Source organism: Aptenodytes forsteri, unplaced genomic scaffold, assembly GCF_000699145.1.
Source record: "Aptenodytes forsteri isolate BGI_AS27 unplaced genomic scaffold, ASM69914v1 Scaffold375, whole genome shotgun sequence".
NCBI lineage: Eukaryota > Metazoa > Chordata > Aves > Sphenisciformes > Spheniscidae > Aptenodytes > Aptenodytes forsteri.
The window spans coordinates 50,918-69,968 of record NW_008795869.1 but is presented as its reverse complement, the minus strand read 5'-3'; the positions used below and the strand labels follow the sequence as shown (position 1 = coordinate 69,968).

At 38.0% G+C, this 19,051-nt stretch overlaps 1 protein-coding gene across 1 annotated transcript; it reads right to left on the bottom strand.

Moving 5' to 3' along the window:
• Window positions 1–16,748: 16,748 nt before the first annotated feature.
• HS3ST1 (heparan sulfate-glucosamine 3-sulfotransferase 1) lies at window positions 16,749–18,075 on the bottom strand. Its single transcript, XM_009284150.2, has one exon. The coding sequence runs from the start codon at window positions 17,950–17,952 to the stop codon at window positions 16,990–16,992; it is 963 nt and encodes a 320-aa protein (XP_009282425.1). The 5' UTR covers window positions 17,953–18,075; the 3' UTR covers window positions 16,749–16,989.
• Between the last annotated feature and the right edge of the window lie 976 nt (window positions 18,076–19,051).

The following is a 19,051-nucleotide window of genomic DNA, read 5'->3' as shown; positions in this document are numbered from 1 at the left end:
AGATAGCTTTCACCTCCTTTTACAGTTCTATAATCAAAATACTAATAAAACAAACAGGTGAAAATATTTCTGTTTAATAATTTGATTGATGCACATCAAGTCCCACTATTTTCATATGATTGTTTTATGTAAATTAAGCTAGAAGAATTGTCTGAAGAGATTTACTAGCAAACTTATCCTAAAGGATGTACAGACTGTGATTTTATAGCTAATCAGGCTTTTAAAAACTTTTCACCTTTAATTTGAAATATTGGTTTGTCGTTGGGAAACATTATGAAAAAGAATTGCAGTCATCTAAGATGGGCTCTAGACAGGAATCTGACACCTAAATCTAAATTGTGATCCAAATTCTGCTCACACAATAACTGCTTAAACCAAGAGGCATTTAGATGTCTTCTCATCACTTGATAGCCCTGTCATTTGTGCCGGCCCAGAATGGACAAGTTAGTTCCCACCTACGCTAAGAAGTCAGAAGTGAATCAGAGTAATGCCAAAGTCTTTGGCTTGGTAGAGGAGGAGGAACTTCTTGCTGAATGTCATTCCAGCACAGAGCTACTGAATTGGGTCCCTGTTAGCATTGCTTTCTAGCTATTTTCCTTAAATAACTAGCTGCTGGAGGAGAAGTGATGGCAGTCTGGCCATCTTTTGTTTTACAGACTTGGGGCAAATACACTTACCTGGGAGGTGATGCTTACTTAAGAGAAAAGGAGTCCTGGGTTTGATTCTTGTCTAGGGCTATTGTTTTTTTCTTGGGTTTATTTTTGAGCTTTTGTGGGGGGGGGGGGGGGGAGCAACAAGAGAAACAAAAGAAATGCAAATGCTTAGATCAGAGTGTAGTACAAACCTGCTTTCCCTGGAGTCTTTCAGATGACTGGCCTGTGCATTGTGTGCTTTTCTACACAACAGCGCAGCTTCTGTCAGAGGCATGGAGGCAAACAGCCTTCTGATAAGGGCTCTCCATCTGGGGAAGCGATGCATGGCTTTGAACCCACTCAGGCTAGAGAGGGTCCTCTACTTCTTCACAAAGTATTCTAGTCACTGGGAGGGGGTGGGGGGGTTAGTTTAATTGAACTCTAGGTGCCTACTTTTGAGGTGGAAACTACCTCGACTACCTTAGCAGTAAATGGATAGCACATTCGGGATGTGATTCGTCTTATCCAAGAATAAATGTCTAAAGAATGTCAGGTCAGCCAACCCCTCCAAAGGTTTCCTTCTTTCCATTGGCTGGAAAGGGACCCTGACTTAATTAGCTCAGCCACAGCCCCATCATTAAAGATGTATGAAATGAATGCTACCCACTGGTATTCATAGGAACACCACCACGGTGCAGCTTTGTTCTAAAAGAAAGCAAGTCCTCCTCAGTTGTGTGAAAGGTATGCCCTTGTCCTCAGGAGGAGATGCTGGACCCTGCTTCCAGGAGAGCTGGAAGGACCATCCCCAGAGTCACAGAAGTGAGCACTCCATGGTGCAGTGTTTTCTTGTGGGTACTCTAAGCAACTTTCTATTAACAGTGCAGGGTAGCCCTTCTGAGAGATCTAAGTCTTCTTGTGTATTAGACAGGGAATGTAGGGGCCCAAATTCTGGTGTGAGTTCCATTCAGGGAAGCAAGGTAAGCATTTACATCCTAAGTAGGTCTGGCTTTTCACAGCTTCCAGAAAATATTCTAAGGGCTATAAGCATCTTATTGGTATCAATAAATGTGAGTTACGAAGCATCTTGTATTTAAAATTAATGTTGCTCTGCTTCATTCGATTACAATTTAAGTAACTACTTAGAATTGAAAAAAATATATTAATTGGCAGTTACAGAATGCATTTTCTTCTATCCAAGTTATAAAGCTGGGAATATATACTTCAAGAATTTGTTATGAATCTAGTATTGACTATCTATGACTCTTTCTCAGTTCAGTTTTGCTCTGTTGCCAACCTGAATGCATAGAATTAAATAATGGGAAATGGCAACAAGGTTGTTAAAGAAGCGAGTGAGAAGATAGAACAATGACACAGATAAGGCAGCCCAAGGTATATAACTTCAAAGAATTTTAGATATGAGTGGCTGCTGGGCTATTGGGAGACAAACTGGCTCCCTGTAGGCTGGAATGGGGTACTCTTCCTAGGGCTATGCCTGGGTTCAGCAGAGATCTGAAACTTCAAAGACTTTCGAAAAGGGGAGGGGGCATGAATAGATTAGGAAAGGCTATGAGGGATGAATCAATGGAAATCTGACAGTCAGACTGCAAGAGACATGGGGAAACATCACGTATGGTGAGCTGAATGGGGTGCTGGGGTTTTTTTTGTTTTGTTTTGCTTTACCTCCAGGAATGAGGTTAGCTAAGTTCAGGGGAAAATCAAAGCTTTCACACAGTTCTGTAGATGTTCCTACCTTTCAGGAATTCATGTTTTGCTTCTTGTTTTGCAGGTGTGATCACTGTGTCATCATATAGCTACAAATCTGTAGATATATTTGAGAAAATAGTCATGATCAACATCTTATTGTGACTCAGATCAAGCCTGGGAGAGGTTAAGCTGTGGAATCCCGCCCAAGAGAGATGGAATTAAGGTCTAGCAATTTTGATGTATATTCAGGAAGATCCAAAAGAAAGAGAGTTTCAGGTATCTAGTAAGTGTGATACTGACGTTCATAACTGCTTCTCTAGCATTACGTGAAAAAAAAAAGCATATGAATCTGGATTCTTCTGGGGTTCAGACTCAAAAAAGGCAGACTGAGGACTGCCAAGATGATGATAGACAATTTAGATTGTCTCTGTTTTGTCCAGAGTGACCTTGTACAGAAGTGATCCGTGTTGGATAATATAGAAAACTAAAGCATTACATTGTTTAACCTTTGTTATCTGTTCTCTATTCATTTTATTTTTTATCTATTCTTTATCCAGTAAAAGAGGGTTTCTTGCAAAGCTATTCTGCATCCTTTGCTGCTTTGTATTCACAAGTGCATAAAGGATTAACTTTGAACTCTGTTTACAGTGTGTTAATAGTATTGTATTATATTTATTGCTGATCAGCTTCTAGGAGGCGCAAATGCCTTTGGGTTAACACTTGTGGCTTTTTTTGGCTCCCTTAATTTTGAGTAGAACAAGAGTTGAAGGGGCAATAAATGTTGAACCAGGTTTCTGCATTCAGAAAAGTATAGTCAGAATAAAATAGGTTATATTAACTCTACTAAGCCAGTATTCATTTTGCTTAAAGTGTGCTACCCTAGTCTCTTTGTTCTTCAAAACAATTTCAGTGTCCTTGAAACTGTAGGCATTATAGGCAAACTGTAGAATATTTAAGGAATTCAGAATAGATAAACCATTAAATATGAGTTTTACCATTTGAGTGGAGTCCCTTTTATATCTCTAGCAAGCAGCTCATCTGGGCTTTTTAACTCCAGCTACATTGCTTCAAAAATCACTGATCTGAAAGGCATTGGGAGTTGGGGACAAATTGGAGTAGTGATAAATGTTAGCATGATATGACTTAAAGGGGTCTAATTTACAAGATCTGAAGAAAAGCTGTTTGCTTCCCAAAGCATCTTCATAGGCATCCTTAGGGGAAATCCCATTATGTCTCCTTTTCAGAATCCCGATCTGATTTCATACTTAAGTACTCATGCAATTTTAAAGAACAATGTGAGTTACCTGTCCTTTTTTTATTCTGTTTTGGAATCTTGCCTGACAACATTAATGCAAGCATGTTCTAAATGACACTTAGCAGAAAGTATAGCACAAAAAAATTCAGCATTGCATGACTGGTTTTGCAAGTAAAGCTGTAAAGATTTTTGTTATACATCATCTGGACATCTGAAGAAATGTTGTCAAGGGCTTTCAGATGTTGTTTAAATCCTGTACATGTTTTTTACAGCCAACCAGGGAGAACAGCAATGGAACGTAATTTTTGCAAACAGTACTGTAAAAGGTATGACACGTTGCATTGCTTACTTTTTATAAGAAGACATGAGGTACATCTTGCTAGCAAGTGTATAAGCTTTTCAATGATTTGATGCCAGTTTATTTGGGTGAAAAATTAATTTTCATTCTGATATTCACTCACAGAAGTCAAAGACTTTGTTTATTTTATGGGACCATTAACTATAGAATGGCGACTTACATTTCCTATATTTAATCCTCAGAACAGCAAATAATCTACAGGCAGATCTGTTCAATTACTCTCAATGATTTAAAGGAACATTGTTACCTCCTGCAAATGAAATATCAATATAAACACTTCAGAAATATTGAAAAGCTTGATCCTTTGAGCAGTTTATTATTTTATTTACAAACATTTTATATCGCTATATTTTGTGTACGTTTGCTTTCTTTGTTGGCTTTATTAGAAAAGAATGTAGTGCTGTCTTTAGCTTAACTTAGCTAAATCTATAAATCTAATAAGAATAATCATTGACCTCACTGCTGCAGCACCTTTTTCTTCCTGCCTACTATTTTCTTCTCCTCCATGATTTCTACAGAAGCAGGCAGAAGCAGGGCAGTATAGCCCCTTTAGTCCTTACATCAAGGTTCACTGCATTTTGCTTTCCTGAATCTTTTTTTTTCCCAGTTGACAATCAAGAGAAGTGGCCTTAGCACACACTCAGTAAGAACAGCACCGCCATGTCTCAGTGAGACCACATCTCCATGATTTTGAGAGAAAACCTCTATTGAGGTATGCGGTAAATAAAGCCATCTCATGAAAGGAGTGAACTAAAATGTCAGTTTGATGTGGGATAGCTACTAATGACCTGTTCTGAAGCTTGTGTTAACTTTCACCTTTTCCCCTTGAACTAACCTACATTTGATGGTAACTTCATGTGTCAGGAGAGAGCCCTTTTGAGGACACTTCTTGATCTAGACCAAATTGAGGGAAAACAGAGATTCCACAGTATTCCTGTTGGGATGTTATAGACAGAGCTGGTTCTTCCATGAACATTTATATGAATTGTATAATAAGAAAAAAGAGCAAAAATAGTTAGCAACTCCACATTTCTATGTCTTCTTATCTAAACTACAGCTGGCATGTAAACATAGTCATGGCCTTGCTCTGCAGTTTATGAAAGTCTTTCTCTGTTCACGATGTCCATCATGTGAGACACTTCTCATCAGATCAGCGTGATCCTCCAGACACATTTCATTCAATAAAGGGCAGTGGCTGTGGTTGCTTCTACTTTTCAAACTAGTATTTTAACCTGGACAGTCAGATTAGAAGTCACTGGTTTTTCTCAGATTGTCCATGGAGGCTAAAAAGTTGTTAGGAGATGATTAATAGGTGCCTTTCAAAGGAATGATGACTGTTCTTACGGTTCACATCTCGTAAAACAATTTGCAGTTGTCTGCTTTGTCTTATTGCTGAATTGCTTGCCTGCATGAGCAAATTGGTGTTTGCCTCAGTAACAACTCCTGCATATTCTTTTTGTTTTGTTTTGAAGTATGAAATGGAGAGAAGGAAACTGGCATTTCCTTTGCATGAGGCCTTTACTTAATATAACAGAAAAGGCAAAAAAACTGGTAGCTTCTTTACCGATAGACAAGCTCCAAGAAAGCCAGAAGAAAATTCTGTTTTCATTTATTAACTCTCTCTCTCTTATGCTTGAGTTACAGGTGTCAAAATATGGGTAATTTAGTAGACTTTTCTAGGGATATAAAAGAAAAATAACTTGATCCACTACAAATCTTTAGTTTGGGCTGCAGAACACACTATCAATGAACCATAACTGCTGGGACTGTCTTCATCCTTCTGCTACATTTAACGTCATTGTCTTTTTTGTGATAAACTGTAAAGCAACATATCAAGTTAGCAGATTATTGACTGTCCTGCTGGAAAATTTGTAGAGCAGGCATGGTTTTAAATTAGCTCTGTAAAAGACTGAACAAGTCAAATCTGTGCAAGGCAAGTTTATATAGCATGCATTGGATTGACAGGCAGTAACTAAAAACTGAAATGTGCTTATTTGGGTGGAGGCGATTTTATGAGACGTGAGTTGTTTTCATGAACATTTGGAGTCTAGCTAATTTCTACAAGATTTCTTGTTCTCTGAAAGATATCTGGCTCTACCCAACTCTGCTATGGAATTTTAAAGATTTTTTTTTTGCTGTCATACAGTTTGGCTACTTTAAGAAGGATGGCTAAATAACTTTGTTATTCTTTTCTGGGACCAGGGAGGGAAGACTTTAGTCTCATTTTAATAAAGTCCTTTGCACCATTTCAGAAGTGCAGAGGGATTATGGAACAACTACAGATAATTTTTATTTTCTTCAAGTCCCCTTTCCAATGATGAAAAGTATATGATAACAAAGTGTGTTGGCTTTAATGAACCTGTGTTGACTTAAATGAGTTGAGAGTTCGGTTTGCCATCTGGAAAAGTCTAGTGTATGTCTAATGTCTGTGTATTTTATTTGATGATTTGGGTTTCTTCCATTATTTCACTTCCTATAATGCTAAATTCCTGTGATAGGATTGCAATTGTTCCATAGAAAGTAGAGCTGAGGTAGGTCCCCCCTACCCTCTGGTTGGTTTTCTTTTTAACTTTTGCCTAAGGAGAAAGCAAGACTTCAGAAAAGGCTCAGCTAAGCTACAGAGAGCTAATCACTGGAGATGGCATAGACAGAAGAATGATACTCTCTACACTGAAATGATCTTCCTTTAAGTGTTAGGTGTCTTTAAAGATTAGATTTTATTTTCATCAGTTTGTAGATATTTAAAATGTAGCATTTTTTCTCCATTTGTGGACTCCATGGGTTGGTTTTTTTTTTTGTTTGTTTGTTTTTTCAGAAGGTAGAGCCCATTTCCCTGTGACAATATTCGCAAAGCCTTCAGGAGGCTATCAGAGCCACAGTATTCAAGGCCCTACAAAGAATCTGGTACTTATGAAGGTGTTTTCGAAAATCCCAACTGCTACCTTTCTGCATTTGCAGATGCATAAATACCTTTAAAAATACTGCTCTGGCCTGCCAACTTCTCACTAGGCAAATTTACAAAGAATCTATTTCTGGCTGAATATACTGTTGAAATGCATTGGTTTAAAATACTTATTCTTTTTTCTTTTTGGGACCATTGCTTCATTCCTCAGCATTTCCATTTTCAGAGCAAGGTAAATTGATACTGCATGGTTTACCATGTAGGGCTCTGGTGGATGTGCTTAAAAGAAAGTTCTGGTTTTACCTACACATTAAAGTTTTCACTGTCCTTATTAAGGGTAGAGGTTTGCATTTGGTTTCCTCAAAAATGTTGACTTGTCTGCTTTTTTGTATGACTTTTAAACATAACTTGAATGTCATTCTCCACTGTAACACTGGCTGCATTTCAGGGGTCTTATAAAATAGGAATTGTATTATATAAGTATAAATTATTATCACTGAACTATAGATATTTCATGGTAGTGATTGTGACACTGTTACTTTGAAAGATGTTTAGTCAAGTAATGGCATATCTGCCATAGCATTAGAAATTAGTATACTGTATTCAAAAATCAAATGTGCTGAATGTAGCCATTAACTGAATAATGCATAAAAGCAAATCTGATTCCTTAAAATACTTGAGTGATGTGTGCTACTGATGGGACATAGAGGAATTGACTTGAGCACCTAGGTGTTTTTCTATTATGATGACTTCAGTGAGACTGGGAGTTTCTGACTTTAACTCTGAATCCACTGACTCTACCATTTTTGTAGGAGAACTGTCAGTATCACTCTTTGTAGCAGAAACCAGAGTTGTACAGATACATTTGTCTGCAGAGTTTTTAGACATTCCCCACTTGCCAAGTTAAGAACAAATTTTCAGAAATTGATTTTACAGATAAGAAATGGAAATTTATCAGGGTTATTAATAGTATTTAAAATATTCTAAGTAGAATTCTCCTCTCAGAGGTATAAAGTAAGCCTGACATTAAATATAGTAGAAACTACATGTTCACCAGCAAGAGGAAAAGGTAGCCTTCCTGCTCTCTCAGTACTTCAGAAGATACGATTTCATCCTGTAGTTTATGTCTATGGACCTATAGTATTGTCTCCCTTTCCTCAGATCATTGTATGGAGTGCGCTAAGTTTAATCAGTGTCTCTGAGAGCAGAACGAGGTTACAATCCTGCTTATTAGAAAAAAAATTTCCCAATTATTAGAATTTTGGTTAAACATGATCAAGAATTATATATCCTTTCAGATTAGGAAAGACATTTTTTGGTTATTCTTTTTCTGGTTGATTGCACCCATCACATATTTAACTATAAATACGAAGCTGTGGCACAGATCCCTTGTGAAATTGGCCAAGGGTGGTACTAAAGATGTCTCCTTCAAAAACAGGAATTGTCTTAGGCCCTCTACCCTTTGTTGGCAGACAGGCAAAGAAATTAAGGATTGAATGGAAAAGTAAACGGAACCCATTGAGAGCTGAACATTTTGAGAGCTGTGGGGAATTCTGCACTTTCACTGTTGCAGTGTCCTCACAGACAGATTTGGGGGTCATTTACCACCCACTCCTCCTCACCTAAAGTGTTTGAATACTATTATGTCTAACATCAGTCAAGAGGTAAAAATGAGCTCTGGGCATTCATTCCGTTTAAATTTCCTGTCAAGAGCATTTGTCAGTTCACAGGCTGGTCTGAACTAGAAGATTCAATGGGTGAAGATAGGTCACGCTGCAGTGTACACACCAGGGCCGTGGTGTCACAGCACAAAGCATTCAGTGGCAAAATTTGTATCAACCCACACAATGGCCACAGCATGCCACTTCTCTAGTTGTCTCTGCATGACCAGTGCTTTAAAGCAAATGTATAAAAAAATACATCAGTTCCCTAATCCAATTCACAGGATAACTGCCCACAAAGTTGTACCAGTCCTAAGGCAGTACAAATAGAGGGCAGGAATACCTCAAGGTGCTGTAATACCTGAAGACTTCTGTAGTTTAACAGGCTAATTTTTGGTGGCGGTGTTGGAATGAAAGGCTGTCTCACACTCAGGTCTGCTCAGGGTTGCTTGTGTTTGCAGAACTGTGTGATGACCTGAACCAGGGACCTGATGCAGCTGAAAAAAACAGTTTTTGTCTGGGTTCTTTTTCAGCTGAATCCACTCCTGTTCTGGCACATCTCTGACCAGCTTTGGCCAGATTAAGCAGTATTTCTGAGTGTTCAACCATGGCTTGTATCTGCTGGAATCACATTCTGAATCACTGGTTTGGGGAAAAAGAAATTTAGGGGCACCATCCCCCAGCAAGTAGTTATTACTAGACAATCAAACACAAGAGATGATGGCGTGCCTGCCAAAGAAATGGCCGCAATTTTAAAGAGCTGAGGTCCTTCAGTTAGTAGGAACAATGCCAAAGCTGTCTCCTGAATAAGGTAATGAAGAGTTCAGCAGCAATATCAGTGTAATGTATTCCTGCTGTCTGCACTGGGCATGTTGATCTCCCAGCTGGTTCAGCATAACTGTTTGTAAGGCAAGCAGTTATGTAGGTGGAGAAGAGAGCTGATTCTACTAAGCCACTTCCTCCCTTATGTTTAAATTGTTATTTCCAGTATACTCGCAGCTAAACAGACCAATTCAAGGCTAGTAACCTGGGGCACAGGAGAAGAATCATCATCTTCTGGTGGCAGATGAGAGGCAGTAAAACTCTCATGCTTGTGAGAACTCTGCAGGTCCCCACAGAGGCTGTGACACCAATTTTACCCTTGCTCTGAGAACAGGAAAGGCTTTCCTTTTCACTTTCCTGAGCTGTCTATCCCTGTTCAACTTCATGAACTAATTAATGTGCTAAAATCCATTTTTCATGCATTGCCTTATTTGTAAGGGATAGTAAATCCTTTCCTTTATTTACCGTGCTCGAAATTTAACTTTCTTCCATAAGGCTGCAGGAAAAAATTTCTTGTATGAGTCACAAAAAGGAGCATTTGAGGCAGTTCAACTTTTACATTCTTTTCTTTTCAGTTTATGAATGTCTGAGTATTAGCTGACTCAAGTTTATTAAGTCTGAAAAAACGGCACTAGGGTTTTAATGTCATTTGATATTAAATAATTAACTTAGAAAACTAATGGCAACATCATAAAACATCATATGCATGATATTCAATATATAGCTATATTCAATAATAAATATCTTATGGAATTCATATAACTGAAGCCCACACAAAAATAAGGAAGCTGCCAAAAGTAGTATCATATCCAGTTGGCTTAGTCAGCAAGAAACCAACTGGTCCACAGATGCTCTTTTTTGTCTATGAGAAAATATCCTCTTTTGCGAGTCTCCTGTCTGCAAAATGTTTAATATAAACTCTTCTCCTCCTGCAGGCTGTAAATCATTTATTCACCAAACCCTTTTATTTGTAGCAGATGGAAAACTTAGTACAAATTTAAAAACAAAAAAGGGGAAGATTAGACACTTAGGTGAATAATAAGTCTAATTGCATTATACTGCACTGACTTTTAAAAAAGGCCTTAAGACATGGGAATCAACTGATACTCAGATGGATTTGGACGCCTTTTCTCTGTTAGGGTAGCACAAACAAGAACTGAGCAAGAAGCTGTTTTTCCTAAGAGTACTTGTTCATCATATGTAAGGATGTGAACATAGGGAATGAGGCTATGATAAGATGTTCCCCTGTATCCAGTGTTCCCTTACTATCCACTTCCAGTGTCCTTGTCTACTCATGTGGCTGTCTAGCCCTGGTCTCAGCCAGTGTGACAGTCAAAATGGACTAGATGCTCTGTTTCTGCAGAGTGTGTCCTTTTTTCCCTCTATTATTCCCCTTGCACAGGAACACACATGTTCAGGCAAGATAATGATAAGACACTAAAATAAACAAGACATGGTATGGTTCCAACTCCTTTTCTTCCAGCACATGCACACTTATGTTAGCTTTGGTTTAGCAACATTTCAGTAAATTTTTGTTATCTGACTATATAACTTGCATTCCTGCTCTTTGTACTTTACACAAGTCACAAGGGGAAAAAAGACTGCATTCCTACATGGATCAACTCAGACTGTTTCCATTACTTCAAAAGAAATACTGCTACCATTCATAGTATGGGTAAAAGTCTTGTAATATTGCCAGTAACATAACTGCTACTCTAGCAACAAGAAAAATATGTTCCTTTGATTATACATTACTATTTACCAAATGCATTAGATAACTACTCGCATGTGACGGTGTGACAATAGTTCCTCCTGTAATGCAATGATGCAGACCAAATAAGCTGAATTGTATTCAATTAAAGTTTAAAATATATCAGAGCAAACATACACAAACTATGTTTTGGACCCCATAATGCTGTGATTTCCCATTCATTTGAACAGTATTCAATAAAAATACCATCAGATCATGGATCTGTTTTCTTACAGAGTGTTAATATAATAGTTAATTATAGGACAGATGTGATACAGCAGCATACTGGAGAGGAAAGAGGAATTTCACAAAATTCAGTAATAGGAGATACCCTGAGACGTCTATCTGGTGTAAGAAATACTGCAAGAATTCTTCCTTTTGTAACTGAGTGTTATCTGGACTGAACTGTGTTGAGTCCTGGAAGCTGGCCTGATCATTATTGTTGAAATACTGCTGACTAATTGATTGAAAACCAAGGAGGGAAGGGCATGTTAGTTGTTCTGCTGTTTTACTGTGAATGCATACGTGTTCCTGTTTCTGTAACCCTCATCCAAATTAAGTAAAGAAGAGTTTTGCCATTCACTTCAGAACTTTGTTCAGGCCAATGTGCCTTCATAATTGAAGCTATGTGTCTGAGTTGTATTACAATTTTTTTTTATACTAAGGGATCCCTCATGCACCTGCTGTTTGGGGTTTGGCTCTTAAATTGTGTTTTGGCAGAGCATAATGTCAATAGCAAGTAAAAAGACGATGTCATTATGATAGGATTATTGACTTGGAAGTTAATTGAAGACATTGCTTTCATAGACAACACAAAGTGATATCCAAGCCAAAAATTTCACATCCCTTATCATTAAAAAAAAAAGTGTTCTCAGACCAATGAGACCAGCTGTTCCTGTGCATCCAGCTGCTCCTTACCCTGACTTGCATATTTTATATATCCCAGAAGGCATTTAAAATCTGCAGCATCACTGTTGCGTTTATTGCACTATTAACTTAAAAACTGCATCAACTGTTGTGTGGTAGTTAAGTAGAAAATTTACTGTGGATGGGTTATTGTTGCAAGAAAAGAGGGTACTGCTCTCCTTTGCTAATATTCTAGGAGACATAAATGCAATTTCATTTATTTTTCAGAAGCAAAATATTAATAAAAGTTTTTTTCACTCATAAGATATTTGCATGGCTTCCATCTGTAACTGGCCTTTCCAATGCAATTGCAAAATGAAGGAATTAACATTGAACATACAATCTTTCCAGCATAACTGGGCACCGAGGCAGGGTCATAGAAATAAAAGTTACTGGGTTAAGAATGAGAAAAGAATAATGCTACAGCTCTAGGGGCACATACTTGCAACTATTTCAGCTGGTATATACCTAGTAGCAAGTTCAACACACTCTGTGACATATGTTAGTTTAATACTTTTGCCTTATTGTACTTTTTATTACTTTATTACTGTATTAGAGAACATCTATTAATACACTCCTGTAAAATTTCATTCACAATGTGAGCTAAATTAGGACTTTCAAGTCACAGACTTTGAAAAAGAGAAAGGAGAAGGGATATTCCTCTGAGAAGTAGTTTTGATGTACAGCCTCTTACTTGTGGGGTGCATGTGTGAACTTTCTTAAATGTCTGGTCAGCCATGCTGGATAAAGCAGAAGAAAGATACATGGAATTATGCCTTACCCCATCTTATTTCTCTTTAGACATTTGAAATCTGTGTGGATGACAACAGGGAATGGGAGTGCTGGCTGTCTGCAGAAACTGAGTCTGAAAATGCATGTAGATAAGGAAATATGAAATGATCAGCTTTGAGCCCCAAAGTAACGAAGTTTTCATCCAAAATATTCTGTGGTGGTAAGTCTCACACACTCATCAATGAGCGTAGCACTACCATATTCCCAATGCAAATAGGCTCTGTGTGGATGACAACAGGGAATGGGAGTGCTGGCTGTCTGCAGAAACTGAGTCTGAAAATGCATGTAGATAAGGAAATATGAAATGATCAGCTTTGAGCCCCAAAGTAACGAAGTTTTCATCCAAAATATTCTGTGGTGGTAAGTCTCACACACTCATCAATGAGCGTAGCACTACCATATTCCCAATGCAAATAGGCTCAAGCAAGATTAAAAAAAAGGATGGATTTTTTTTTTTTTTCTGAGATATTCCAAAACAATTGATTTATTCAAGCAGCAGATGTTTTATTTCACCTACAACATCAGGAAAAAGGTACAAGTAACAGCAAAGCACATGTAAAAGGAAAAAAAAGGATGGATTTTTTTTTTTTTTTCTGAGATATTCCAAAACAATTGATTTATTCAAGCACAGTAGATGTTATTTCACCTACAACATCAGGAAAAAGGTACAAGTAACAGCAAAGCACATGTAAAAGGATGATACAGCACCAACAGTAGATGTAGCAATATTCTTGATGAAGTAATAACTTTGCAGATTTTTTCCTAGGAGACTTCTTTCCCTTTCCATACTCTTTCAGCAGTGTTCATGGGATAATCATTGTAGTTTAAACTTTGTCCTCTGCAGGTACAATACCTGGCTTTCAAAGACTTACGGTAATCCATGTAGTGAAGCAAAGGGCAAGACTTAATCCTGCAATGCCACCCTGATTAATGACTTGATTGGCAGCTCTTCTTGTACTCAAGGGGAGTGGTAGGCTTTGAATTGGACATTGAATTCTCATAAAATATTGCATTTATTTTATATTGGCAAGAGTGATCACAAACTTGGCTAGCTGCCCTGAGGAAACAGGCCTCTGGAGCAACACCCAAGTGGTTGTACTTTAAACCTGAGATGGTAGAGTTTTACAGAAATAAATACCTGTATTGTATAACACTGGAAAGGTATTTTCAGGGATATTTTTTTCTTTTATGAATAGATATGGCATGACTTCAAAGCTCACTATTAGTGTTTCTCAGTCCCAATCAGGATGTGCTTCATCCTCTTCCTTTCATTCTTGCTTCACTTTCTTCTGTTGGCTTTTGTTGTTGTTTAGCACTTCTTTAGAAATAGTCTAGCAAATATATTTAAAAACAGTATGCATGTGTGGAAAGTGAATGTTGCTCTTGTTAAACTGAAAATTCACACTCAGAATCCTAGTTTTAAGTATTATAACTCTCGAACTTAGGGCATCTATGGCAGGTAAATATTACCATTATCATTAGTGTGGGTATGATTTATTGTCCATCACCATCATAGCTACCACACAGCTAGCGGTGCAACCTCCAGGATAAGGTGTTGCACAATCATGCCATCCCTGCACAAGGCGTACACATTTGGTATGACATACTGTCTGTGGGCCCCTTTGAACTTAGGGTCTAGGGCATGAGTCATGTGAGCTTCTGCATGTGAGCTTCTGCTTCAGGATGTCCCCCTGAAGTGGTCAGTGCACCTCCTGATCCTACAGAGAACATGCTATGAGGTCCTAGCACTAACACAGTAATAGGGACCCAATGGTTCACGCTCTGCTTCTCTTTCTGCAGAGACAAGCCATCTTGGGTGGGGGGGAACATGTGCATGTGTCCTGCTTAGTGACAGGCAAGATACTGGTATCAAGTAGTGTTATACATCTAAAAGTATTCTCAGTACCAACATCAGGTATCAATATTGCCGTGGCATTCACAGTTCAACACTTATGCCCTATACTGCCCTGTATGACCTGCTGCAGGTGAACTTGATGCAACCCTGCCTTCTTGTACTCCTCTGGCTCCTAGTCACATACCCTGGTAGTATTTTTCCTTTCCCAGCAATAAGTTGGTGAACGTGGTGGGCTTAGTCTGGGACTGTAGGGAGGCACTAGCGAAGGTGGGACTATACTAAGGTGGGAAGCCTTTCATCTGGGCCAAAATCTCTTAGGTCCAGATGGCTCCTGCAGAGATCACATTAGCAAGGAAATGGGATAATAACAAGTGTAGACAAAAAAATACTGCCCCACCTTATACAACCCCCCCTGAATTTCTCTTTTCTAAAACTTTAATAGGAGCGTGATGGTACTATAATCCTGTTATTTTTGGCATCTGCCTCATGTAAGATTTGACATTACTGCCACCAGAAACTTTCCCTCCTTGTTGTATATTCTGGGTCAGCAATAGACCATGCAGGCACAACCCAGTAGCAAACAACTGCTTTCCAATCAATCCACTAGGCTGCAGCTAAATTCTTAAGTAACATTTAACTGGAATCTAAACTGGAGTTGAATCCTAAATTCTGGTCTTCCAAACTAGAAACTGATGAACAAAGAGAAAGGAAAGATGCAATTCAGAAAATATTTTATTGAGTACAATACCATTTCATTGTAGGCTTTCGTCAAAGGTCTATTTTATAAAACACCACCAACCTGAGGTTGAATACAGCTTGGACAGGTGCACAAGGAGTGGGAGAGAAAGGGGCAGCATCTGCAAATTTTCATGCAAGCAGCATAATATGGGACATTTGCATCCAAACGGTACTTTGTCATAGTGCCCAAGTTTGCACCATGTCACCAGAAAAAAAAATTAATGAATCTACATTTAAATTTTATAAAGGATTGTAACAATCTGTTACAAGTTCAAATTTACAGGGTGTTGCCACTGCACATTCAACAGCTAAACTCAAGATCATAAAATGAAAATTAGGAGCTCAGAATCAAAGTACCATAGTAAGCCTTGTGTGGAAACAGGATTAACTCTAACTCCAGAAATTGATGGCTAACGAGACATCATAACTACTGTAGACAAGGAGAGCTGTAAATTTTACCAACATACTAACATCTCACTTCCATTTTTAGCAGATGGAAGACTAGAAAAGTTCCTGGAATTGGGGTTAATCCCACAACACACAAGTCTAATCAAGACTTGGCATCATGGTTCTTGGAAGGAGATTAAATGAACAGTAGTCCATGAGCAATTTTCAGTTGCACGAAGCACCTGCTCAACTCATAGAAAACAGCCTTAGATGGGGTACAAGTGTGGTAATATTTATATGAATGAAGTTGCTGCTTATTGGAATGTAGACCAACTAATTTTTCTGGTGTAAGTATTCATTTTCAGTGATGGCAAAGCAGAAATGTGTTATAAAATGTAGCAACAGTCATAAGCAACCTTGAAAGCGTCACTATATTGCTTAAATTCTTCTCTCAACCCTCCTTCTTTATGAAGTATATATACATTCAGAGACTGTAGGAAGTTTTCAGGTTGACCATATTTCTGCAGCTAACTCTTGATTTTATGACCTGGTCCCCACAGAATCCTTAAAAATCTGCCATGAAACCTGCGCTGTACTGCCAAAGAATTTGAGGAGCACTTGTTATAACAGTAAATACAAAGGTAAGTATAGCAGTTAATATGTCATATTACACAGAGACTTCCATTGTCCTTTGGGTGTGCATGTCCCAAGATGTATAAGTACCATCACTTTATCAGGAAATAATTTTATGAAGCAGGATGGAACAATTTGCTAACTACAACAGTATTTTCAAATGAAAAAGAAATTATTAAACCACATTTTAAAGCAAGAAAAATGGAAATGTGAAGTTTAGCATATTCATTAGCAGTTAGAGGAGAAAGTCCAGAACAGTCCAGAAAGGCCAAGCAATTCAAATAATTCTGAAGGGTTCTGTTGAAATGAATTTCTTATTTATTAAAAAGACAATGCATTCTCAAAAGAGCATCTTCTGCAGTGAAATAATTTAGTTTCTTCATATAGACACATCATACACAATGTTAACAACCATGAAAAACAATACAAAATGCTTTCAAATTTAACAAGTAGAAAAATATAACTAGTATATATGGCAATTGCGAGTCTAATACTGTACAGAAGTATTTATGGATTTTACAAATAAATTATAGCTTAAATGCCCTTTTTAAAGTTTCTAAATGTACACTGGAACATAGGTTCTGAAGCTTAACACTAACTTGCCACAAATGAGTGCCAGTCAAATGTTCTGCCCACAAGTTCAAAAAATTTCTTGTTGGGTTCATGGAAATATTCATGCAGTTTCTCGAGTAACCGCGTATCTACTTGTGGGTGTGCTCGTCCTTTTGACTCATGTAAACAACGCTCTCTACCACTGTCCCTTAGGCAGTAGAAGCCTTTAGTTTTATTGAAATAAAAGTTTGAAGCATTTATCTGTGGCGATAACTTCAAAAATCTCTCTACCTTCTCTATTTCTGGGAAGGGATCTTTGATTAATTTATCCCCATCTACAATGTGGATACGATCAAGAGGAAAATACTTCAGCCAGTTTTGCATGTGAATGTAGTATAAGCTTCTGTTTATTGCCTTGTAGTCCACATTGAGCTCACCATCTTTAATCAGGAATTGTTCAATGGATGGATACGGCTTGTGCTTCTGCATGTGATTATAGAACACTTGGGTGTAATCTGATAGTACTCTCTCACTTGGGTCTCTTAAAATAAGGAGTAGTCTCATTGATTGGTTCATGTTATAAACTCTTTCAGGCACTTTCGGTGATGTGAAATACGCTGGAGTTTTTTCCATGGTGATCTGATGGGGATAAGAGAATGGCATTTGATTAATATACCACTGCAATCCATTTCTGTAATGATCTTCCCAGTCAAAGAAGTGAACTTCACTTTCTGCTGCCGCAATATCTGGATGGAGACTCAACATCTCTAACAGAGCTCTTGTTCCACCTTTTCTCACTCCAATAATGATAGTCTGTGGCAGCTGCCGGCATGATCCATTAGAATGAATGTTTTCCTTGAAGTAATTTTTTTGAGATGTTTTCTTTAAAAGCTCTCTCTGAACAGACTGAGAAGAAGTCTCAGCCTTGGAATTTATAGCCGGTCTGGAAGGCACCATCTGAGGTTGAACAATAAGCAACACAGCTCCCAGCAGAAAAGCTGCCATGACAAAAGTTCTTAGTCTGGTTTCACTCAATCAGGTAATGGGGCATAGAGTGATTTCCACCAAGAACAACCTTTAAAAGTTGTTTTTGTTTTGCTGAGTGAACGCGTATTTCTCAAACAGAAGCTTTGCTGAAAGAGGGAAAAGAAAAATAAAAGCACATTATTTTATACTCATACATATCACTACTAAAGCCACAGTGAAAGTATCTTTTGCTTTTCACAACTGAACAAACTTCTTCAGCTTTCCCAGCTCTAGGCTCATAGATCATTTGGTACAATTAAATTCTTTAAAAGACAGGCACATACAATAATGCCATGAGAAAATGACTTCCAGTCATCAGGAGACATGAACATTCTGAATCTTTCTCTTGCACCCAAGATTCATCTAGAGTATTACTTTTTATTATTTTTTTAAATCTGATTTCATTGGAGTTGAACCACAATCACAAGAGAATTAAGCGCTTTTTTTATCTGCAAGAATAGGTTTATCTTAGAAACAAAATATAAAAAGGAAAAGGTGTGGACTGGACCGAAAGAGCATTTCTAAAAGCTGAGGGTCTTGTAGAAAGTCTGGGAATTATAACCTCCTAAAGGACCATGTGACAGCAAAGAAGCAAAGCCTCCTGGGAAAAAGGCTCACGCAGTATAGATAGAGCTGCCCAACCGTGGGAAGGTAACGTTCTCCTAGGAAGAAGTTAGGAAGAGCTCTGGGTCCAGAGTAGTAGACCGAGGAAAAGTTGAATTTTTATGTTATTTTAAAGTGAAGTCAACATTTGCTTTGTGCTTAGGGTTTCTAAGGATAGAGACAGGTAGTATGCACTCTGGCCCTGCAAAAAGGTAAGATAATGAAACCATAGACTATAGTATGACTTCATCAACAAAATGCTAAAAAAGCTGTGGTTCCAGTCATGATACTCAGGAAAGAAAATACACAATGGATACTTCTGATGGTCATTTTAAGAGTTGCCCAGCAAGCTGCTGTGATGTAAACAACTAACTTCACACTTTATCAAAAGACTACTAAATACCACCACTGAACTCCATTTAAAGGTCAGGGTGTTTTTAATGCAATGTTTGAAGTGAAATCTTAATGACCTCAC